The sequence below is a fragment of the Eucyclogobius newberryi genome, unplaced genomic scaffold, assembly GCF_026437365.1.
Source record: "Eucyclogobius newberryi isolate DKJ021-1_F unplaced genomic scaffold, fEucNew1.0.hap1 SCAF_6, whole genome shotgun sequence".
NCBI classification, from domain to species: domain Eukaryota; kingdom Metazoa; phylum Chordata; class Actinopteri; order Gobiiformes; family Gobiidae; genus Eucyclogobius; species Eucyclogobius newberryi.
The window spans coordinates 21,334,142-21,359,517 of NW_027316278.1; the positions used below are offsets into that span (position 1 = coordinate 21,334,142).

Genomic DNA, 25,376 nt, shown 5'->3' on the forward strand with positions numbered 1-25,376 from the left:
AGCATCCGTCTGCATCGCATGTTTGTTTTTGTTTGTCCCAAACCCGATTGCTGCCTTGTGATTGGTCCAGCCTCCGCACCACTGACGGTTCATAGTGGTCTAACAAGATGGATTCTCAAGGTTCGCAAAATGATAAGAATTAATATTTATGGCGAGGTTATCTATCACATGTTGGTCATCATGAAAATGTTACTTCTTTGAACTATGACAAACACAAATTTATCTCCATGGAGACAAGCAGGTGACACCCGTAAGCCTAGTTACAAGTTTGATCTGTGGCGAGGTGACTCTGTCCACAGTATGAAAAATGACAGTTTTTCAGGGTATTTTGCCAATAAAACATCTGCAATTGTATAAGTGCAAGATTGAGTTTCATGCCAGACTTTGGAACATTTCAGGCAAAGCAATAAAATCTCCATGGAAACAAGACAAGCATGTAGGGAAGTTTACAGCAGACTTATTTTCCTTTTGTTAATGTAGTGTTCTATTTTTACTGAATGATTTAACTGCTGTGCTTTGCCTTTTAGCAGTGACCTATTTTCTTGTGTAACACAACTAGTGGTCTAACTGTGCAACTGATGCTTTATGAGTTCGCCAATTTAGAAATGTGGTGCCAGGAAGACAACATATTTTTGAAGTTCATACTGTGGTGTAAAGCCCAGTAACAAGGTTAAAGGAATGTGTTGATACAATGAGGAATAGCCTTCTGAATGTTTTCCTTGGACTAGGCACAATTATGTTATGTGCTAATTAGTAGTTAGATGTTAACTGCTACTAAGTGTTGCTATGGATTGTTTCTCACCTTGAGCAGGTGCAGTTTGCCTCCGGAGCTGCGTGTGCAGATGAGGAAGTGTTTGGTAAAGAGAAAGCACTGTCGCTCTCCTTCCTTTTTGAGGGACAAAGAGCCAAGACGAACTTTGCTGAGTTTTGCTCGTTCGACTGAGGGCAGCTGGATCAGCGAGCCTGTAAAGGATTATATTTTATTCCATTAAGCCGACACTAAGCTGAGGCATGTGCACGCACTGTTTACAGCCACTGACATGTGTGTTACTGCCAGAAATATAACATTGTGACACATTTAAGGAGATTAAGTGCCAACATATACATGAATAATAAAGGCAAAATATAGCCGCAAGCGGCAATGATCGGCCCTCGCCACGCCGCCGCCACGCCGCCGCCACACCGCCGCCACGCCGCAAGAGGAGGGGGCGCTAACGCGCCCCAATTGTCCTTTTATTACGCCTACTGCTGAATCTGTGACGCTGTCACATCTTCTCCCCTTTGTTTTACCATCAAAAAGCAATTTTATTTTGAATTCTTGGCAAAATGTGCGGCTTTGCCGCACAGACAACGTGACTCTTTGAATGAAAATGTGGATAACTTTTGATGGTCTTGAAGATGAGTCTCACCAAATTTCAGGTTAATAGGGCTGACGCCCTGGGAGGAGTTTGTGAAAGTCTAAAGTGTAAACATGTTCTGGCGATTTCCCCATTGGAATAACATGAAAGGTTTCGGTCATCGTTACGGCAACGCCATAACAATTATGACATGAGTCATTGACTTTTTTGATGGGGATGCTAAAATTGAGTTGTGTGTCAAATTTCATATAATTTCGCAAAACTAAACATTTAACCTCCATATAAAATCTGTAGGGGGCGCTGTGGCGCCAAATGAATTTATTTCACTTCAAGTAGGTTTAGGGCAAAGAGTTTAACAACTGATTCTAATTTGACGCAATTCGGACTTTATCTGCGCAAACGGCAGAAATTTTAAATATGGGAGATTTCTGAAATTCTAGCTACAGTTTGCGGCTTCGCCGCACAGAGACCGTGAGAGGTATCAATGTAATTTGGATAACTTTTGATGTCCCACTCCTCAGTAGCATTTTCACCAAATTTCAGCTTTTTAGGGCCAACGCCCTGCGAGGAGTTCGTAAAAGTACGACGTTTGGAAAAACTCCGAAGTCATGTTTAGCCATTTTTGAAGCAATATGGCCGACATTTGGTTGGGCGGACGGCGTTGCCGTAATAATATTTTTTACTTCTCTTGTCACCATCTACCTCTGCGCCAAATTTCATGATTCTACGATCAGATTTTTTTTGGGTCATTTCCCATCTCTCAATGCATTTTTGGTACATTTGGGGGCGCTGACGCGCCAATTTTTTTAATTTTAGAAAAGGGAAATAGCCAGAATGTAGAGAGGCACGATTTTTAGAGGCGTGCAAATTTTTGTGACTTTTCGTCAATGTTCACTGGGTGAAAAATAGGGGGGTTGGTCCCGAGAAGAAGAAAGAATAATATTCCGATGCGAAAACAATGTTTCCCATTTTTCAAATATCATAAACTATACATTTTCGGAAAGCGCTCGCGCTTTCCTACCTCATGGTGTGGGCCCCTGGTCACTGACGGGTACTTTCGTTAATTTTGAGTGGGCTCCGCCCACTTTGTGTTTTTGGCCCTCTATACAGTAATAATGTTCAATTTTTGCCTTACATGCTTATATGCACGGAACATGCAAGAGATGGGGAACGTATTCGTGAGCTACTTAGCGCAAATGAGTGCTTTACATTGGGATGACGACCGCTTCGCGGTCGTCATCCCAATGTAAAGTGCTCGTTTAGTGCGCACTTTTGCACGGGCTTCGCCCGTTTACAACGGTAATGTTCCATTTTCCTACAACTAATTAGTATGCACGGGGCGTGCATGAGTGGAGGAGTGCGTTAGTGAGTGTTTGGAAGTGGGCGAGCGCTTCGCGCTCGATTTCGTGCGCACTATGTGCGCACTTTCGCAGCCGTGCTTCGCACGGCCTTACGAGATTAATAGGCCTCTCGCCAGCTTGTGGCGCTCGGGCCTAATTATAAAATTGTGATACAAATTCCACAAATGTGTGACACAGTGTAGACCTAAAATTTGAACTATATTAACAATATTTATAATGCATATGACAATATTCGTGAACACATGTGTTTTGACACTCACCCTGCCTCACAAAAGTCTGACTTGTGTCCAGCAGAATGTCACAGCCTTCGACAATCATCCGCTCAATGGCCAAGTTCTTCCTGATGTTTTCTGTGTCACTCACCTCATCGTGCATCACTCTGAAAAAAATACACAAATTAAATGGTTACAATATGTACAATAATAGCATAATGCAATAAAACATACCGTGACAATTCTTCCAGTTTGGATTTGGCAAATTCAAGACTTTTACGCTCAACATGTTCATGAGGCGTGTGAGCCAGCAGTTCATGCAGAGTGATGATGTAGCGAGGAATCTTTGAGGTGACAAAAGGGAAACATGAATTTATCACATAAGGAAATCCATTGACACTGTTATATAACTGTCTCGACTGACTTGAAACATGGGGTAGGTGAGGAAAGTCTCCAACATCCGGCCCTCACACGCAGCGTTGGACTCGTACTGTTTGAGGAGTTTGTCGAAGTCGCGGTTCTGTTTGCAGTTTGCCAGGACCTGCAGGCTGTACTGGTGGTTACGCACAAACTCCTGATAAATGTTCAGCATCGGCAGCAGGATGTCAAAGAGGTCCGCTAAGAAAAACAATCATCATCATTATATTTGTAGAGTAAGAATGTCATATGGCAGGGGATAAAAGACAAATGGTGAGCGCTATTCCAAGCAATATTAAGTTGAGAAAAATGTACTTTCAAAGTATGTCATAAACTGTGGAAGGAAATAAAAACATTTGAGGCACTAAAAAATTAAAATCCTGTATGTTTTTGCCTCAGTTGTTTTCAATTCGACTGTCTTCTACATTTTATGATCTACTCAATAAGAATATCATATATGTTTATCCCATGTAGGGTTAAGATAATACAATATTACTGCCATTAGTTGTATTGGCTTAGATCCAATTTATTGTAAATTATCTTTAGAAATTGTGCCCAGCATGACATTTCCTACAAAGCTTGGTGTTGGAGATGGTGCTCTTTGATGAAAAGTATTAGCAAGATTCGACTGAGATCATTTAATATCTCCTCTTTCAATTTGTCAAAAGTAATTTCCAGTCTTTGAGCTGTGGTCTCCTAGGTGATGCTTGTGTGTGATTAGGTTTACGGAGGGGAAATGTGGGCCACCTTCTGGCCCAGCCACTCATTGTCTTACAGACAATGTGCGTGTGTGGTGCAGACAGAGATAGGCAAATGACTCAGTGTGTGATGTGAGCATGGAGGCGTCAGTGAGGGTGACGTGTGAACGGTTACAGCACAATCCCTGGTTATGATCTACAGCCGCCAGAAAAATAATATGTGAGGAGTGTTTAGTGGATGAAGCCTCAGTTTACCCAGCACTAGGGTCGGCCAGTTGGCGATCCTGGCCTTGAGTCCTTGGTGAAAGATCTCATGCAAGAACATGATGGTTTCACTGAAGAGGAGACACAAAGTAACCGCATGTCAGATACAGTAGTAGAGATATTGCAGTTGCATCCAGTCTGCACTACCTGCTTTTGTTACAGCAGAAAAAGCATTAGAGAAACACCTGTTGAGGAATATGCTGCTCACGTCGTCGTGGCAGATGGGGGGCTTCTTGGAGCTGGCGGCCATCCTCAAAGGCCGCAGGAAACAGTTGACGAGGATGTAGAGCTGGTGCACATACCTGCGAACACACACAGAGACATTTAATATTATAGCACCAGATGTGATTATCAACATAAGATCACGTATTACATTTTCTATTTCAAGTAAAGTTCATTGTATTTCAGAAGCTTCATAAAACAATACTCCTAATTGCTCTATTTATGCTTGAGTAAAAGAAAAATCAGCCACATTGTGATTTCATTATCATATTATACAAATATATATATACAAAGTCAATACAGGATAAATTTGCACTTACTCTGTCTCTGCCTCCACCATGTTGAAGACAATCTGGTTGCGTTTCCTCATGCTCTCGGCGTGAGGTGAGCAGATATAGTCTTGTACAATGATCTTCCACTTCCTCCGACATAGCCAGCCTCGCATAAAACTTTGTACCTGAACATACAGCAGCTTAATCAAGGCAAGAACAAACCCAGAAACAAGTTATACGAGGATAACTATATGGTGTGTTTACCTTTTTGATCTTTTTGATATCTGGGTCTTCATTATTATGAGGAACATGGTAGGGGCGCATCCGCTCCTTAGTCTTATTCAAAGCTATAATCTGTAATTGATGAAAGAGTTTGGTAAACAAAATACACTTGTGATTGATGTCATGTATTCTCAAAGGGTCGAGAATGTTAACAACATTTCTATTCTAAACATTCTCATGCAAGACAATCTTTGGTTTTCATTCTAACAGGATTGATGTAAAGTATCAGCTGGTGCCAGAATATGGAAATGACTATATCCACCACATCAGAACTGCTTCCTCTCACACAGCACAGACGCAAACGTGTGTGATTGACTTAAAGCATGATATAGTAAATGGAAATCCTTCAGAGAATAGTCTCAAACCTAAAACTTGCACAATAGATACAAAAACCACCCAGCTGCGGTAGTCCTGACCAAGATCTGGAGACATGTCCTCAGACGCTGTGACGCCCACTGCTCCTGACAGCTTTCCCCAGCGGCATTGAAGGCAATTTTCACTAAAGAGACAACGGAGCGTACCATAACCTTAAATCATGACTTTAGGTCATTTTGCCTAATTTCTTACTATCCCCCTACCTTGGCCTGTTTTAATCCGCCCCTCGCAATATTTGCTAATGATTGTTACTCTTTCTAATTCTTCTTTGTCAATTATCTTAACTATGAAACATGTGTCTCTTATGTCCTGATAAAGATTGCTTGAAATAAAGTAAATAATAGATAGAAATGTGCTCATTATAGATTTTGTTAAACCAACGATGGAATGAGAGTTCCTCACAAAATCCTTCTAATCAGGAAAGTAAACGGCAATTTGCCTGAAACATGAATAGGGTTGTCCACAATAAATTACCTCAATTGTGCCTTCAGCATATTCTATTCTTAATAATATTTAGAATTGTGAACTATGTGTGTAATGTGGTCATAAAAAATGATTACTTTAAGGCTGTATCTGTGTTTTTCCCATAGTTGCTAAGCTAGATAAAGCTTTCTGGTTGAAGCGATGAAAATACCCTTCCTTAACAACATGTACACAAATAGCACTTAACACACACGACCATATAGTCTTATAGCTCCATTATTCACATCGAAATTAATTAATTGCATCAATGGTGGCCATTTATCGCAGATGGTACATAAGCTACATTATTTCATCTTATTTTTTCCAGAGCACATGACAACATTGAGTCCGTCTGCTAAGTGTTTGCAATAAGAGTGGTTAGATCTATTATTTATTCATAAACATCAAACATAGGGAAAAAAGAAAAACTAACAGATCCCAGTTTGAATAAGACAAAGAATTGACTCCAATAGCACTTTTTCATTTTTCACAAACACCGGCAAAGCAGATGCCTTCTTATAACTGCCATCTTCAAATTACACAGCAGCAATAATGTGATCACAGCGCGAAACTGAAGAGAAACGTGTTGCTTCTGGGGAGATGTACAACACAAGCAGCATAAACCATTTGCGGACCGATTTTCTCCCTAATGCAAAATAACCTCCGCACCCAGCAAGCTCTCTTTCCGACTTCTTTCTACACAAATGAGAAAAGAATCAGGATGCATAAACATCAGCGGCTGGTCCAATGTACAAATACCTCCAACAGGGGACAGTAGTTATGCAAACAAACACGTCATTATATTGGAGAGGACCATGATTCCTGAATGATTCAAGTCTATAGTGTTTAGCAAGTATAAGTGTCTTGTGGTAAGGCTACTGTACGTCCTCCATTGCCGACATGCTGCCCACCTCCACACAAACTCCACAGTGTTATATTTCTAGCATCCTCCTCCCCCTAAGATGTTCAAGGGAAATTACAAATCTGAAAGTATATGATGTGTGTGATAGAGAAACCCTGATCAATATCATTAGAACAAGAAAACATAAAAGTAATAGTTGACAATATACTAGTAAAGTCAATAGATTTATTTGCCCAACCCAAGGGGGTCCTCGGGGTGAGAAATAAAACATGTTGAGGATCACTGACTTAGTAGTAGTAGGAGTTTAGGAGTAAAGTAAAGGAATTTAAGTCCAAGTTGGGTAATATCAAGCTATAACATCTAATTTGAGGCAATTGGGGAAGTTAGTGTCTCCTTGTTGCTCAGTGGTAGAACTGTGGCACATGCATAATTCTCATTATTTTATTGTGAAATGTATTTGTGAAATTGTCATTACAAAAATTGGCTTTACAAAACTGCATCCCTGAGACAAATTCATGATATGAAAAGTGCCGCTCTGTAGTCAAATAGACAGCACCCATGCGTGCCATGCTGGCAAGCCACTGCGTTGTGTGTCGCGACAGTTTGGTGTGCGTCGTCTCCCCAATTTCCAATTTGAATAGATCCATGATCTGCGTGGACAAGGAGAGCCAGAGGAGAAAGCGTGTATCTGTTTCTGGAAAGCGGTGGGCTTCTCCCACACACAGTCACCTCTTACTCCCACTCACCATCATTTCCACACAGAACACAGGCACACATACCTATAGGCATAAGGCATCTGCAACCAGGACAGAGGAGTCAAAAACATATACTGTTAGGAAATGTATAAACTGCTAGTCTTATCACATTTTATCATATAAACTAAAACATAAACCAGTCAAAAATATAACAGATTAGGCCATTTTGTTCACAGAAGTTAGCTCATTACCATGGCAACCAGATCACGTCCGTCCCTCCAGACCCGACAATCCAGCACCACCCATTTAGAATTGGACAGAATATTGTATTTTTATGTTTGTTAATTAATCAAATGTTTTTATCCTCCATAGATTCAATTGTAAAAACAGTACATTAATCATATATATATATATTTGAAATGTACCAATTACAAACGCAATATACAAATCCTGATATGTCACTACAATAGACTTTGGGATGAGAGTGTGTTGGACTGTTGGTTGGTGGGCTTAGTTTAGTTAAATTAGCTTCAGCTTTTAAAGAGAAATTATCAAAACCCAGCAGATGCCCAAACTAGTGTGATTTTTCCTTTGCGCAAAACTTGTGACTACTTATAAATAAATACAGAGTTTCAGCTTAACAAAGAATCCAGCCATTTGTTTGTTTCCGAAGGGTTCATGTTCAGCTTCAGTTTGAATAGGGGCTCGTGTCAGTCATTAAGGAGAAATATACCTAAGCTTAAGGGGTAACTGGTGTGTAACGGGCATGCTTTTAAATGTAATCGTCATCTCACAAAATATAATGGACCTAATTAGAATGTCTAAATGTGTAACACTGGTTTGCCCCAAGACAGTTTCTTTTTAACCTCAGAAAACACGTTCCTTTTGGCCTGAAGGGGCAGCTGCACCAGTTGATGTCCACTGGCTTATGTAACATGTGCACATATGACTAAACCCACAGTTCATTCAAGAGACTAATGCATTTAATGACACTATTATACGCTCCGTTGTCAGAGACGTAATGAAAATGCAGGGATTGTTTTTACCTCAGACTTAAGCCTCTCGATCTCTGTGTCCTGGTCCTCTAACTGGGTTCGCAGCTGATTGGCCGCCACCTTCTCCGTTTCCACTATTTGAACAAGATGGATGTATTTCTGCATCAGCACCTCGCGCTCGATGATAATGTCAGAGTAACTGGAAAGTCAAACATAACTATTCAACTGGGTGCACAGAAATCAAGCCTTTCACGGCTACAGTTGGGTGTGATGTGGTTATGTACCTGGCCTGCTGAATGGCATCCACCCATTCATCGCACTCATTCTCCTCCTCTGTTCGCAGCTCCAGGGGCTTCTGACCGTCATGTCCAAAAACAATCTGGAAGTAGTGCTGCAAATATAACAAGAACATTCATTTTAATGTGCAAAGTCAGACCTAAAATATATGTCATAGACCACCACTTTTGAGAGTTTTCCTCCATGTCAAAATGTCTTAACCTGTTGCTGACGTTGGTCTTCAGTAATACCCCTGATATGCAAGTATGTTTAGTATGTTATATATATATATGCATGTTGTACTGAGATGGTACCATGTTATATAATGTTTACTAAACCCTTTACCCTACTGTATTAGGGTTAACAAAGTTTATATCTGACATTTGGTAAAGATCGATGCAAAAGTTTGTTTGAACATAAAACAGCGCCCACAAAGAGACAGAACCAGGATGGAGGACTGTGGGCGGCCCAGAGACACATGACAGTCCATAAAATAGAGTCTTCCTTTTCAAACCACCATTAGCACCACCATCAATTAACCCTGTCGCTCCTGTTAGTTCCTTGCTCCTGAATTCTCCATAAGTGAACACAAATTAGTCTGTATGACCATGTGCGTACTGAGAGCCAGAGGTAATGCCAATGCAGTCATTTATTTAGAAAGGCCCCAAAAATATTATAATGGGATTTCTTACTAAAAGAGGTTAAAATGGTTAAAACAGGTTTGTAATATATGAATTGGTATTAATTTAAGCTTTAAAACCGTACACATTACACAGTAAAAAGTTTACTAAAACATGTTTTATCATATCACATTCATATGTTTGTCCTTTCATTCAAGGAGACTGTATTCTCAATAATGAGAGCACAAACTAGGGAAAGACTCCTCGATGCAGTAAACACTGCTAAAGAGAAAAATACATTCTTGTGATTCTTTCTCCCTTTTTCAGGGGAACAACAAGTCCGCCACCTGCGTGTTTCCATGGAGATGATTTTCATACAAGAAATGTATCTAGCTCCAAATAAATAAGCAGATGCCACAAGGCCAAAGTCACAGGTCATTTCTGTGAAAAAACAAACAAACATTACACATATCTTGTGCTTTTATGGAGTATAAAATATAAAAGTTTACCTGATAAATAATATTGTAACAGTGTGGACTGTTCAAACTGCCATATCTTCAGGCTGTGGGTTAAAGAAGCGTTTCTATTCAGGGATCAACACATGGACTGGAGTTTGTGAATCCCACTCGGCCTCCTCTGCTCTCTACAGCTTTAGCATCCCTGTATCTACAGCCCGCTCTTTCTGAACCGTCTTTGTGTCTGCTTCAGCGAGAGCTCAGTCCAGCTCTCCAGAGCAGAGCCCTATAGCCCCGAGGACAGGACCAGGAACACTCCACTGTTAAGTTTACACTTTGAGCGGTCTGTGATGAGCTCCCAGCCTCTGACATGAGAGATGGGATGTGTTACACAATAATACTCCACCAAAGATGTGTTTCTAAATCCTGTTCTACTAATAGATTCAACATTATAAACTGTTATCTGCAAATTCTGCCATCTTTGTTGAAAGCACAGTAAAACGTCCAAAGATGCATAAAGACGCCAAAACAATATCAAAAGTAAGCAAAAGAGTAACATCTTCCACACCGGGGTAGCTAAATACTTTGGTCACATTATAGATACATTTAGGCGAACACTAACTCAAGTAAACACATTTTATTAAAGGTTTAACATCAGGCTATGACAGTCCTGATCTCTATCATCTGTATCAGTGTGATGAAAGAGGCTCCAGCAAAACATCTGGTCAAAAGTCCCCAGAATGTTTGCATGATGAAAGAAAATGTGACTTGGTTTTTTGCACCAGGCTTTTAATTTAAACTAATAGTTGACACGTTGGCTTGACTGACACATCCTACCGTTCCATTAATTAGGAATGTTAAGATGTTGGTGTTCAGAATAACATTTTGGCTCAGTGAGCGCAAATAAACTGCAATGACAGGGCTTACTGATAAACATGGCTTATTTATATTTGCACAAACTAGAGCATCTCATCAAACCCCAAAGTGGGTATTGAAAACAGGTAGACAGGCGATATTATACTGATTCAAAAGTATGTTTATGTGTTCTTAAAAATAACATTATAGGAGGTACTATATCATTTAACCCTGACAATAGTGTAGCTTTTCTGCATCTGCGGTTACACTGTTGTAATGTCGTATTTAATTGAACTAACAATAGATATTTACACATAACTTTGGTTCAGCATTAGACTGTTTCACTTAATTTGCCAAAGGTTTCTCTGTGTTCTGTTTTGTTCTGCGCGCTGGTGCATGTGTAGGAAGACAAAGTGTGGATGAACGGTTAAGACGTGTCGAGACACGTGCACACAATAAACACACCAGAACATTTATTTAAAGTCTGCCTCAGAGAGCAAGATAACACGGTCCTTTAATACTGCAGTACTTCCTTGAGGCAGTTATGTAGGCAGTAGTGTAATAACGGAATGGCTGAGCTTTGTTTAATACAAAAGAGATTGAATCTTTTATTGGAGCTGGTAAAAGACATTTGGAGTTAAGGTAGATGACACCCAGTAGTGACTTTAAATAGTCTGGCTCTCTGTAAGACTTGAAAAATGTTTAATACCCGACATTTATTTCTCTATCTATTAACCTTCATTTTACCAGGTCAGAACCCATCGACATCGAGACCTCTTTTTGAAAATGTAGCAGCAAACACAAATCCTGCAAAACATTTACACATTTAAAAGAGACATAGGAACAATTAAAACAGAGAGTCGCTTCAATGTAGTGTTGATGACATGACCAGTGTCTTTACCTTTTTCCTTTGGCTTCTTTCTGCAGTATTTGTGCAGGGTGTGCCCTAAATGCCTTGATCAAAACCAAATTAAATGTACCGAGAGAGATCACGATCAGGGTCCAACGAATTCAGCTGCAGTTTAACTTCTATTGAGCGACAATTATAGAGTCATGTTTGTTCACCCTAAATTTGACCCAGACCGGTTGCCACTGTTTGCAGTTGTGGTCATATGATTTACAGTTTGTTAACATTTTAGAATTTGATGATGTTATAATCTCAGGTGGTGGGCAAATATCCAAAATAGACAACTCAAATCGTCTCATTATGTTTGGCTCCAGACTCTTGTCATATTAATCTTATGGATTGAAATGACAACAATCATGTCTTTGGAGTTGAATAATTGGCACCATTTTCAGAGGCTGTTGCAAAAACACAATTTCCCTTTTGTTTATTTCTTTTGACAGAGTAAAGGTTGTTTGGTGTGGACAGGCCCAGTAATGACAGAGATTTGAACCATAAACCAGGTCAACAAATCTACTGTCTGACAGTGAAACAGCAAATTCCACTCTGTAATTCTCACCTGTCTCCAGTTCAGTTTTCAACAAAAGGGATTAAAGTACGTTGTGATGTCACATGAACACGGCTAGTCACTTCGTCACGTTGAATGTCCTTGTAATATCATGTTGCTTGTCCGTTATCGTCGACAGTGAACAGTGTTGGGACGTAAGATGCAAGGGAACGGTTGCTGTAGTTACGGTTTCATAATACAGTACAGTATTGATGACACTCGTGAAGTTTCAAACTGCACAGTATTAGCAAGAAACTCTTGCGGTGGATGTGCAATGTTTACCTCTTAATCACTCATCATCACTAATAAACATAAAGCTAGTATAACACAACCTGTTGCATTTACAGTATAATATAAAGCAATTCAACATGAAAGTATTGCAAGCATTCATAATACAGTCTTGGAATACACAAGTACTCTGTAACTACATACATTTTAAAAGTATTTTGCCCATCACTACATTGTTTGGACATAAGATAAGATAAGATAATCCTTTAATGTCCACACATGGTGTTACAACGCAATAGATACAGGGACAGAAAGGACAGATTATTAATAGAAGAACTCTTATGAACAAAAACAAAAACTCTTATTAACAAAACTCCTGTGAACAGGTCCTCCCATATATTAATAGGGAATGGAGGGAAGAAAATAAAAATAAAGATAAAATAATAATAATAAAAATAGCTAGCATAAGACAAATAATACTACTAATAATAATAATGGTAAAGTAAACACTCTTATTTACATCAGTTATATGCACATGAATGACATTAGTTGTGTGTGAGTATGACAGTAATTGCACATGGTTAAGTCAGTATTGCACATGAATATGACGTATTGCACATGGTTAAGTCAGTATTGCACATGTTCAGGACTAACAGTGTTTGTTATAAAGTCTGACAGCAGCAGAAGGAAAGACCTGCAAAACCTCTGCTTCACACAGCGAGGGTGGATCAGTCTTTCCTACATACTTTCCTACTGCAATCTCATTTCATATTTCATGATTAGGACCACCTCAAACTTGTCTTGAGCGTGACGTATTGTAGAGGTTGAAGTATCAGAAAGGATACTTAAAGGATTGTGAAAACCCAAAGTGCAGAAATAACTCTACAACACAAGATCATTACGTAACTTTCACTAAACTACGATCTCCCTTTATTTAGATTGTCAGATACGCACATAATGAAGACAAAGTGAGCATAATGGGAGCAGTGTAAAGTTGTTGACAGAGTGTGAGAAGTGAACAGGAGTGGGGAGTGGGTGTTCTGTAGCAGATTCACCACCAGCGTCTCCTCCGCCTCTGTTCTCAGCTCTTTCGCTCCCCAAGGGCCTCCACTGTGCTTCTGTGCTTTAGAACATGCTCCACAGACCAGAGGAGAGCATCAAACCATTGTTGGCGTGAATATAGGACTACAGTATATAATGTCAATCAGAATACAGTATGGGGAAGGGCGGATTTTGATTGATTTATTATTTTTATCCTCTGGCATTGTTAGAAATATAAAGACTAGCAAAAACTATCATCAATCGTTTCTTAGTCTTTTGGGACTGGCATAAAATATACTGACTGTGATTAATGTGTGATAGGAATGATATAGGCAACATTATAATAATAGTATAACACAAGTATCATTGTCTTATTACAAGCTGTGTATATTATTTTATTATTCAAAGACTAACATAAGTAATGCCATAGATCAGGGGTTCCCAAACCTTTCAGGTCAGGACCCACAATATAATCAGGACCCACAATGTAATCATCCTCAGCACCCCACAGCAATAAATATGATCAAGTTAAGCGTTTAGGTTTAATTGTATTTATTGTTGTCGATATCTATTGTGTTATCTTACCCATTTTCACTAAAACTGTTAATTAAAAAAAGAGATAATATTTCACAATTTTGAACATTACTTGAACTGATCTTGTGACCCCGGGTGGTCCCAATTTAGACAACCAGTGCCATAGAGCAGTGGTTCTCAAACTGTGGTTCAGGCTACCACTGGTGGTACGCGAGGTCCCTACGTGGACACCACTTCAGTTCTAGTGTTTCCTTTATTTAGAGTACATTTTACTCATATTTTTGTTCTACCTTGAGTAATATATTAGTTTAAACTAGTGTGATAATGCTGTATTACTACTTAAACTCTGGTTTAGAGCTAATTTAGACCTGAATTACTCTGATCTGATGTAGATGTGGTGGTACTTGGAATGTATAAAGTTGTCACACAAGACATCTTTCATTGGCAGTATAAAACAAATTTGAATTTACTCTGACTGTTATTTGCTAAATGTCAGGTTTTTAAAATTGTATTAATAATTATCATTTTTTATAATAATCTGTTATTCAAATTGTTTTTGTAAAGTTGCAATAATTTTGGAAGGTGTTTCTCCGCAAATCTACATAAAATGACAGCAGCAACTGACTAAAGGTGAATGTTGGATTCATAATCATATTCTCTAGATGCGTGCTACAGTGTGCTATAAACAAGACGCACATTTAATCACACAATTGAAAGCAAAATGTGGTCAAATTCAGTCTGAAAGTCTCTGTAATTGTCAGAGTGTCATGTATTTTTCATAAGTTGTTCCTTTCAGCCAACATGTCCCTGCTGTTTCTTTAGAGCTGTTCACGCTGTTATAGTTCTGAAGCGCTTGTAGTTGTATCCGTGCATAAGCCTTGTGTCCTCGTACACATGTGCATACTTCGCTGTAGACAAGGGATTACCTGTTTATATTTGAAGTTTAAGCTGCACAGAGCCACATCTGTCCCTCCACTGGGCAAAAAAAAGCAATATGTATCTAGAATCTGTAACCCTTATGTGGCTAACCCTGCAGCTTCTTTGTCTCTGCAGTGCCAGGAGGGATAGAGTCACAAGCCATAAACGACGCTGGAGTTTGCTCTATGACTCCCACGGTGCGAGCGCAGCAGCATGTGAACCATAAATCTGTTTTACTCGTCGATAGAATAGTCTCGCTATAACAGCCAACAGTCATGAAGCAGGCTCAGGCAACAACACACGTTTTAATCTTATGAGGACTCCATTAGTTGGCACTTTTTGATAGAATACTCTGCTGACAGCTTTCTCAGTTCACCTGTGGCTATGAGGGAAGGAGGACAATAAAAGAAACAATGATGCTCCGTAAGGCTGGTCTGTTTCTTCACATGGGTGGGATAGAACCTGTGGTAAATATAAATCATGGTTTTTCCATCAGTCAAGTAGTGTTAACATGAAGTTGTGCTCATTTCTAAAATAGAATCCCTCTGTCTGAAACGCAGGGGCAATTTTCAATCATTTAGCAGTTTAAAGATCAGGTTTTATTTGTCAAATCGTGTAATTTATATGGATTCTAGCCTTTGTTTACTGTATGGTTGCTAGGTAACAAGTTTTGGAATTATCTCACCGTGTCACATCTACTGCTCATGTTCAAAAAAATTGCTAAACTGGTGAAAATAGGCAAAACATTTTGTAAAACTGTACATATAATTGACTTAACAATTGTTTTAGTGAAACAAGTAGTCATAAGCACTTATGACAGGTTAGGTTCATTCCATTTCACTGTATGCACATTTATGCAGATTGAACAAAGTACCGTTTCAGGGTTTTCTTCTTTTCAGATTCAAAAAAAAAAACAGAACGAAAAGAACATGACACAGAGAGGGAAAATACGTATAAATATAGTTGTATACGTTTAGTCTTGCACATTTGTCCAAATTAGTCCAGAGTGTTCCGAATTTGTCCTTTTCTTAGTCTGAATATAATTTTTTTCAATTTTGCAAATGTCCAGAATAATTTTGGTCCAGTACTTAACCTTTTTTCCAGAGATAAATTAAGTATAATAAAATGTTAACTGTGCATTTGTCTATGTGAAGAAGCAACACTGGGTTTGGGTCAGTCATCCCACACGGCACACGTCTTAATACAAAGGCCACAAAGTGCTACTCAGACACAGTTTTACCCATTCAAAATACTGTAGTGAAAGTGAAAAACTGTTTTTAAAAAATACTATATCACCTCTATTAGAGAAAACAGGCAGCTGCAGCTCCAGTTATTTTCACCATTGTTCTGGGACAAAATAGGATCAGTCACCAGCTGTCTAATTGGAAATCAGTTTTCCAGTTGAGAAAAAATGACTGAATACATATTTTTTAATGAATGAAAAGTACAAGTTAGACAATAGTGGAAGTAATTAGCCCTTCGGCTCTGGATGACCCACCTCCCCTCACCTCCCCCGAGTCTCAGGAACGTGAAAAAAATGTATTTAACCTGCGCACAGTATTTTTGATGGTAGCACAAGGGTCAATAATGTAGAGATCACAAACCTGCATAAATAAATTGTCTGGGTCAACAACATCTCACGTGATAAACACACAAACATATCTGTCTTTTTATTGGTGAGTGAAAAGCTGTTTTAGGGACTTCAATCCCACAATGCAATTACTTAACATGTCACTAAACTTTACAATTCAAGATAAAAGATAAGCAACATCAGCTTCAGCAAATTAATTATGGCCAAAATACTCAACAAATCACATTATGGTGTTTCATATTGAGCTTGATGCAGTTTTAATTATAGCTATCCGTAAAACAGAGGCAGTCATCAGGTTTAAGCAGTTAAGTGTCAAATATGTCCCTCCATCTGATGGTGTCTATAAGCCGCACAGCTGGAAAATACACATCTGTTTACTGCAAAGTGCACACTCAGCATGCTGTGGAGGGACATCGGCCAAACTATCCAAGAAGAGCAGCCTTGAAATGTAAATAAATGATATCTAACAAATGCATTGAATCGATAGGAGATGACACTCCTGACCATTTGGCCTTTGTTAAAAAATTTGTTTGATCAAGTTTGAATTCATCGCTCATATGATGTATACTCATATTTTATGACATTTCTGTAGACCTATTAATTTAAAATACAGACACAGAAGATGCCATTTAAAGGGTCCATCTAATAGTTATTTATAGCAAATTAACCAAACATATTCAACGTACATAATAAGAGAATATGCCTGGTCTTTTCAATGGTTCGATGGCAATAGTTTATTGTGATGGGGGAATGTGGTAATACTCATGTCTGCTTGTCCTCTGGACATGTATAAGGGAGGACTAGAGACGACTGTCACTGTGGACACAATTGGGAACTGGCTCTGTCCATCTGAACACAAAAGAGGACAAAATGCAGAGGAAAGCCACGAGTTATTTCAGGTTGGTGAGGCTATTTGTGTGGCAGTTGTGGGGGGGTGATAAAACAGCTTTGTGGTCGAACCAAACTGATAAAACACAAAACCTAAAAGAAGAAAACCTCTCCCAGTTAATTGGGAACCATTCTGCCATCGAGAAGAAACAAGCATGTTATTTTTTTTTAATGGAGGAGTCCATGTACACTTGAGCTGAGGGCAGATTGAAAATAACCCTAATTAAAGATCACAGCTGTAGTGTGATCCGAAGACCGTGTGGTCTGGGGCATTTTGCAAGAACTAAGACATTACATTTGCAGAAGCCATCCACAATATGTTTCATTACACAACGAGAAGAGCGAGCAGACCCAGCTTTGCCAAATCCTGAAGACTTTCATCAAGCGACAAACAGTGGAGAGATTTAGGCGTAAGCCTAGAAAAGTGAATATATTATATTTAGCCTATAGATAGAGCTACATTATTGAGCTGATTAAGAACATCACCTTAACATCCATGAGTTCCTACACCTTTATGTTTTGTACCCCTGAATCTGAATCTCAGAGCAGCATAAACATGCAGATGGCCCCTGCAGCCGCATGTACAAAGGGTGATTCAAATGTTTCCTAGCAACAACAACTACATAAATGTTGCAACAAAGTAAAGCCACTTCCAGGGCCAGAAAGACATTTAGTTCTGATTGTCAAAATATTTATCAAGTAGCAAATTGAAACTTTGGTTTATCTCTTAATTGCAAGGTTGTTGTAAAGGAGATTGTGAATAGACATTAGGCTTTAATACAAGAGTATGAATGGCTTTAAAGCCATGAACAACATGATGGATCCACATGAAAGTAGACTCTCAGTTATCCACATTCACCTGTTGCAGCAGGTTTATTAATGCCACAGTTTGGACACCAGTATTGAATGTGGATAAAAAGACAGTTGGAGCTTTATGGACTCACCTGTTTGTCCATTAACTCTTTCCCTGTCGTGGACATCTTGGGTGCTGGGGCGCGCTCGCAGGTGCATCCTTCTAAAAGATAAATCCCAGCGGGTCGTGCGCTCTGCTCGCCCTCAAAGTAGAAAAGTAGGTTTTGGTAAAGAGCAAAAAACTTTTCATGCCAGCGACTGTTCTCAGTGGTTTTCTTGCTCAGATAGCCACGCTTCATGCCCTCTTTACGCGCCACCACGGACAGAAACAGCGCGTGGCCTTCGTTGTAACGGACACTCTTCTGCATCTTGTTTAGTGCAGGAGAACAATAAGACACGGCCGGAGCTCGTCTCCTTCAGCGTGGGTCCATGATCACAGAGACAGCCAGGGAACTTTCCCAGAGAAACGCTCAGCGGTGCCAAGGCGCGCGCAAAAGTTGATCCATTTTCTGGTAGAAAGTCCTGACGCTGGGCGCAGTGCGCACTACAAGGACCACATGATGCAGCCAACTGCGTAAAGGCTCTGTAAAGAGGGAGAGGAGCCAGAGGCGTCGCCACGGAGCAAAGCCCTCGACTAGATACGGACACGCACCCAGCGGAGACTCGTCCTAATCGGCTTTGAGCGGGGTTAAGTCTCGTGCGCGCATCACGTCACTGCGCGGCTCACTCTCCCGGTGATGCTCGCTCTCCTCCCGGAGTGAGAGGCGGAGCGTGGACGTGGCGCTCTGGATGCAAGTGAGCTTTAGACATTAAGCTGCAAATGCAAAGCCAACTCCACATAACAGAGTACAAAGGTTCATCTTTCCAGGTAGTCTCACACACGAAAACTAAAGTCAGGCATTTAATAGTAATGAAGGTTCAAACTGGCGCGATGTGAAGAAAACTGGTCCTTTTCATTGCCATACTGGAAGTGTCATTCTGTGTGAAGTCTGAACCATCCAGATGACCGGATGAATCTTAACTGTGATCATGTAGAGCTACACTCACAATATTTAACGTTTCATTTCAACTTGGACTGAAGGAAAATAATGTTCTGTCACAGAGTTTGGGCGTTTGACACAGTTTAATTTCATAAGTTTATCCATCAAAAAACAAAAGCTGACACTGTTCATAGAAAGTAAGAGCCACTAATCATTCTGAATACTCTGCATGATTATTAGTACAATTCTAACAAAGTAGAAGACTTCATAGGATGTTTCCTCTCAGATGTTCAAGCTTTTGTGGCGAGCTCTAGGGAGGAAGAGCGGTTCAACATCTGCCACTCCATCAGCGCATTTTTGTCTGAAATCTTCCACAGATCTTCAAGGATTTTTTTATTCTTCCTAAAAAACAAAATACAAAATTAAGACAGATATTACAGTCTAAAATAACAAAAGTCTGGGCATTTGTCCCTGCCCTTAACCTCGGCTCCTCGTTTTCTGTGGCTTTGCACACTGAACAAACATTTCATATAGTGGGATTGCTCTTACTGAGACGTACAGCGGTGTGTGTGCACCTGACAGATTTCATATGCTGGGGATTAGTGCTCAGAGACTGCTTTTTGCCCTTTCTCTGCATGCCGCTAGTGCCAAGCCCATATAAATGTCCTGTTTTTACGAACAAATTGAACCGTTGAAGGATTTTCTGTGATGAAAATGGAAACAGCTGAAAGTAAAGTAGAACATTCTATAGTTTAATATTAAGTTTGTTATGGGTTTAACTTTAAAACCCAGATGTTTTGACATGGTTTACAAAAGAATAGAATTAAAATAATAAATAACTTCACTGTGCCTCTCCTTGAACCGACACCTTAACGTGGTGGAGGGGTTTGAGTGCCCGAATGATCCCGGGAGCTATATTATCGGGGGCTTCAAGCCCCTGGTAGGGTCTCCCAAGGCAAACAGGTCCTAGGTGACGGGTCAGACAAAGATCGGTTCAGAAGCCCCCTATGATGAGTAAAAGAACAAAGCCATTTACGTCGCCCGGCGGATCGGCGTCACCAGGGCCCCATCCTGGAGCCAGGCCTGGGATGGGTGCTCGATGGCGAGCGCCTGGTGGCCGGACTTACCGGTCTTACCCCACGGGGCCCGGCCGGCCACAGCCCGAAAGAGCGACGTGGGGCCGCTCTCCTGTAGACCCACCACCCGCAGGAGGATCCATAAGGGGCCGGTGCAAAGAGATCTGGGCGGCAGTCGATGGCAGGAGCCTCGGCGACCAGATCTCCAGACACAGAGACTAGCTCTGGGGACATGGAATGTCACCTCGCTGGGGGGGAAAGAGCCTGAGCTTGTGCGGGAGGTTGAGCGATATCGGCTAGATATAGTCGGCCTCACCTCCACGCACAGTTTGGGCTCTGGAACCCATCTCCTCGAGAGGGGCTGGACGCTCGACTTCTCTGGTGTTGCCCGCGGGGAGAGGCGGCGGGCTGGTGTGGGCTTGCTTATAGCCCCTCAGCTCAGCCGCCACGTGTTGGAGTTCACCCCGGTGGACGAGAGGGTCGCGTCCCTTCACCTTCGGGTGGGGGACAGGTCTCTCACTGTTGTGGCAGCCTACGGACCGAAAAGCAGTGCAGAGTACCCGGCCTTCTTGGAGTCCTTGGGAGGGGTACTGCACCGACCGGGGACTCCGTTGTTCTACTGGGGGACTTCAACGCCCACGTAGGCAACGACAGTGACACCTGGAGAGGAGTGATCGGGAAGAACGGCTTCCCCGATTTGAACCCAAGCGGTGTTCAGTTATTGGACTTCTGTGCTAGCCACGGATTGTCCATAACGAACACCATGTTCAAGCACAAGGGTGTCCATCAGTGCACGTGGTATCTGACCTCCGGCCGCGTCTCTTGGACACTCGGGTGAAGAGAGGGGCAGAGTTGTCAACTGATCACCACCTGGTGGTGAGTTGGATCCGCTGGCGGAGGAGGAAGCCGGACAGACTTGGCAGACCCAAGCGCATAGTGAGGGTCTGTTGGGAACGTCTTGTGGAGCCCTCTGTCAGTAGGGTATTCAACTCGCACCTCCGGGAGAACTTCTCCCATATCCCGGGGGAGGCTGGGAACATTGAGTCCCGAGTGGACCATGTTCTCCGCCTCCATTGTTGATGTGGCTGCTTGGAGCTGTGGTCGCAAGGTCTCCAGTGCCTGTCGTGGCAGCAACCCCCGAACCCGGTGGTGGACACCGGAAGTAAGGGATGCCGTCAGACTGAAGAAGGAGGCCACTCTGGCTTGTAGGTCTCCTGAGGTCATTGACAGGTATAGGCAGGCCAAGCGAGCCGCGGCTCGTGCTGTCGCAGAGGCAAAAAAAAAGTTATTTTCCTCTGTATCTACCTGTGTTGCAACAATGAAATTTCCCCATTTGTGGACAATAAAGGATTATCTTATCTTATTTTATAAAACCCGGGCCTGGGAAGAGTTCTGGGAGGCCATGGAGGAGGACTATCGGTCAGCCCCATAGAAATTCTGGCAACCCGTCCGGTGCCTCGGGAGGGGGAAGCAGTGCCTCACCAACACCGTTTACGGTGCGGGTGGAGACCTGCTGACCTCGACTGGGGATGTCGTCGGACGGTGGAAGGAATACTTTGAGGATCTCCTTAATCCCTCAGTCACGTCTTCCGAAGAGGAAGTAGAGACCGGGGACTCGGGGGCTGGCTCATCCATCACCGAAGCTGAAGTCACTGAGGTTGTTCGCAAACTCCTTGGTGGCAGGGCTCCGGGGGTGGATGAGATCCGCCCTGAGTACCTAAAGTATCTGGATGTTGTAGGACTGTCTTGGTTGACACGTCTCTGCAACATCGCGTGGCGGTCGGGGACCGTGCCTCTGGACTGGCAGACCGGGGTGGTGGTCCCTCTGTTTGAGAAGGGGGACCGGAGGGTGTGTTCCAACTACAGAGGGATCACACTCCTCAGCCTCCCGGGTAAGGTCTATTCCAAGGTACTGGAGAGGAGAATCCGACCGATAGTCGAACCTTGGATTCAGGAGGAGCAGAGTGGTTTTCTTCCTGGTCGTGGAACACTGGACCAGCTCTATACCCTCCATCGGGTGCTTGAGGGTTCATGGGAGTTTGCCCAACCAGTCCACCTGTGCTTTGTGGATCTGGAGAAGGCTTTCGACCGTGTCCCTCGGGGTGTCCTTTGGGGGGTGCTCCAGGAGTACGGGGTCCGGGGCCCTTTGCTCAGGGCTGTCCGGTCCCTGTATGACCGGAGCAGGAGCTGTGTTCGCATTGCCGGCAGTAAGTCAGACCTGTTCCCAGTGCATGTTGGACTCCACCAGGGCTGCCCTTTGTCACCGGTTCTGTTCATAGTTTTTATGGACAGAATTTCTAGGTGCAGTCAGGAGTCGGAGGGTGTCCGGTTTGGGGACCACAGGATCTCATCTCTGCTGTTTGCAGACGATGTTGTCCTGATGGCTCCATCAAACCCGGACCTGCAACATGCACTGGGACGGTTTGCAGCCGAGTGTGAAGCGGCTGGGATGAGAATCAGCACCTCCAAATCCGAGGCCATGGTTCTCGACCGGAAAAAAGGTGGCTTGCCCTCTTCAGGTGGGTGGGGAGTCCTTGCCCCAAGTGGATGAGTTCAAGTATCTCGGGGTCTTGTTCACGAGTGAGGGAAGGATGGAGCGTGAGATTGACAGGTGGATCGGCGCAGCGGCTGCAGTGATGCAGTCGCTGCATCGGACCGTTGTGGTGAAGAGGGAGCTGAGCCGAAAGGCAAAGCTCTCGATTTACCGGTCGGTCTACATTCCTACCCTCACCTATGGTCATGAGGTTTGGGTAATGACCGAAAGGACAAGATTGCGGATACAAGTGGTCGAAATGAGTTTCCTCCGCCGTGTGGCTGGGCGCTACCTTAGAGATAGGGTGAGGAGCTCGGCCACACGGGGGGAGCTCGGAGTAGAGCCGCTGCTCCTCCACATCGAGAGGAGCCAGCTGAGGTGGCTCGGGCATCTGTTCCGGAGGCCTCCTGGGCGCCTTCCTGGGGAGGTGTTCCGGGCATGTCCCATCGGGAAGAGGCCCCGGGGAAGACCCCGGACATGCTAGAGAGACTATGTCTCTCGGCTGGCCTGAGAACGCCTCGGGATCCCCCCGGAGGAGTTAGAGGAAGTGTCTGGGGAGAAGGAAGTCTGGGAGTCCCTGATTAGACTGCTGCCCCCGCGACCCGGCCACGGATAATCAGTCGAAAATGGATGGATGAACTTCACTGTGTGTCATATGCAATGATGGCAGAAATGTGTCTTCGGGTCTATGAAATAGATGCAAAAAAAACACTGGAATCTTTTTTTCCCTTTTTTTTTTTTTTTTAGTCGTCACAGAATAAAAGGGTTGTTCAAAACAGACTTCAAAGGAAATGAAAGAAAAGAAAATACATCAAAAGAAGCCACGACATACTGTCCAACATAAATGTCCCATTTAGTCCAAAGATTGTCAAATTAAAGGCGTAATGGACAATTTTTGGCCCAAATCTGAGTCTTATTTCCTCGTAGCCATTTCTTTGTGATTGCTTTTTTCACTGCTCCCAGAAGTATGCTCCGAAGGTATCCATTTATTGTGACCATGGCAAGAGTTTTGAGCCCAAAATACATAGTTTTTAAAGATGCCAATACTGCAACAGTTTGCAGTGCTTTATTGATTTCACACCAATATCTCTGAACTAAGGCTGCACCCAATGATCATTTTGCCAATCAATTAGGCTAGTGATTATTCGGTCGAATAATAGATTAGTAGTTTAGAACGTAAAAGATTTGTAGTAAATTTGAGTCAGTTGAAGCAGAATTTAAGCCGTTTGAGGATCCTGGTGGTGTACATTTGTGGACAAAAGTGTGTTTTCATCAAATACAGTAAATTAACACATTTCCAGCATAATTTGTATGCAGTCGCGGCTCAATTTGAGTCATAAAATGTCTTTTCTCGGCCCATGACATCTTATAGACCAATTAACAATCAAGTTGATTATTTAAATAATAAATGAATTGCGATTAATCAGTTAAAACTTCTTAACTACAGCCCGTCACTCAGTCCCAATACACACATATTTCTCAAGCAGAATTCTTTCCAAACATGTGATTTGGTAAATATTATATGTATTATATATTATGTAGTATATATTAATATATAGGCTGTGTCCTAATGTCTACATTGTTCCCTACATAAGGCATAATTCAGGGCTCACGCCATTTTTACTGCTGTACAAATGTCCAGCAGGTAGAAAAAATAGTGCACTCACAATTTCCCACAATGCACCTTGAAAAGACCGGTCAATATAGACGACAAAGTCTGAGGAATAAAGTCTGGCGGTAATGCAACACTTGGATGCCAACCGCCATAAAACAACAACAACAACAACAACAACAACAACAACAACAACAACCACAAAGCTTAGCAAGAGTTGAGAAAAAAAACAGAGCAGTGACAGGTCTTTAACTGGACACGACAAAGATAATATGAACGAGAATATGAACAAAACACTCTTAAAAAAACTCTTGCCATCCAGTCCGTTTATTGTTTAATGTCAGATCCATGACTTGTCGTCAATTGTCTCTATAATATACAAAAGCAGACACAGACATGATTGTAGTGAGTTGAAATTGCCTCATGCAAAGACTAAAATGTCAAATTTGTGGATCTAATCCCTCACAAAAAATGATAGTTTAATTTATGTGGATTTTATGTTTGAACAGTGACTTATTGGCCCACATCTGAAAGGTGTAGTGTAGTGCTGTCTATGTTAACAATATGAAGACAAATCAGATATACCTTTTGTCATTGACCAAAGTCTCCAGCTCGCGGGCCTTACAAGATGCCCGGTGCAGAATGGCATGAGGAATGTCTGCCAGCCGCGCCACATTCAAGCCATAACTCCGCTGTGCAGCACCTTTAGTCAACTGATACAGGAATGTGATGAACTCAGGCCCAACATCAGCTAGAAAAACATACAAAGTCTCAATTTAGCATCAGCATAACGCAACCAGCTTCAAACATTTGCAATATGTCCTTAGGCGGTGGAAGAAGAAATAAAATGTGCTACTGAAGTAAAAGTAAACATATCACAAAAAATCAACTATAAAGTATTTTTATTGCGCGTCTGTGTGATGTCACGCAGGCACTATATGTTCTTGTATTTCACGTATTTTTTATTATTATATTTTCCATGATTTTCCAT

General features: G+C 41.9%; 2 protein-coding genes across 6 annotated transcripts in view; both read right to left on the reverse strand.

Annotated features, from left to right (window-relative positions):
* Positions 1-18,860, reverse strand: part of rasgrf2b (Ras protein-specific guanine nucleotide-releasing factor 2b) — a 37,489-nt gene extending 18,629 nt beyond the window's left edge. For 2 of the 4 annotated variants that reach the window (XM_072432642.1, XM_072432640.1), the window contains exons 1-11: positions 18,277-18,859; positions 8,760-8,866; positions 8,527-8,674; positions 5,069-5,158; positions 4,853-4,989; positions 4,496-4,612; positions 4,302-4,381; positions 3,356-3,549; positions 3,166-3,275; positions 2,980-3,098; positions 803-963 (exon numbers count right to left, since the gene is read on the reverse strand). In XM_072432642.1, coding sequence (XP_072288743.1) covers positions 803-963; positions 2,980-3,098; positions 3,166-3,275; positions 3,356-3,549; positions 4,302-4,381; positions 4,496-4,612; positions 4,853-4,989; positions 5,069-5,158; positions 8,527-8,674; positions 8,760-8,866; positions 18,277-18,552 — 1,539 coding nt within the window. In that variant the 5' untranslated portion in view covers positions 18,553-18,859. Of the gene's footprint in view, positions 1-802; positions 964-2,979; positions 3,099-3,165; positions 3,276-3,355; positions 3,550-4,301; positions 4,382-4,495; positions 4,613-4,852; positions 4,990-5,068; positions 5,159-8,526; positions 8,675-8,759; positions 8,867-18,276 lie in introns of all 4 variants that reach the window. The other 2 variants (XM_072432641.1, XM_072432643.1) reach the window with 2 other exon arrangements.
* A 574-nt stretch (positions 18,861-19,434) lies between these two features.
* Positions 19,435-25,376, reverse strand: part of msh3 (mutS homolog 3 (E. coli)) — a 29,577-nt gene continuing 23,635 nt past the window's right edge. For both annotated transcript variants that reach the window (XM_072433328.1, XM_072433326.1), the window contains exons 23-24: positions 24,971-25,136; positions 19,435-19,566 (exon numbers count right to left, since the gene is read on the reverse strand). In XM_072433328.1, coding sequence (XP_072289429.1) covers positions 19,455-19,566; positions 24,971-25,136 — 278 coding nt within the window. In that variant the 3' untranslated portion in view covers positions 19,435-19,454. The remainder of the gene's footprint in view (positions 19,567-24,970; positions 25,137-25,376) is intronic.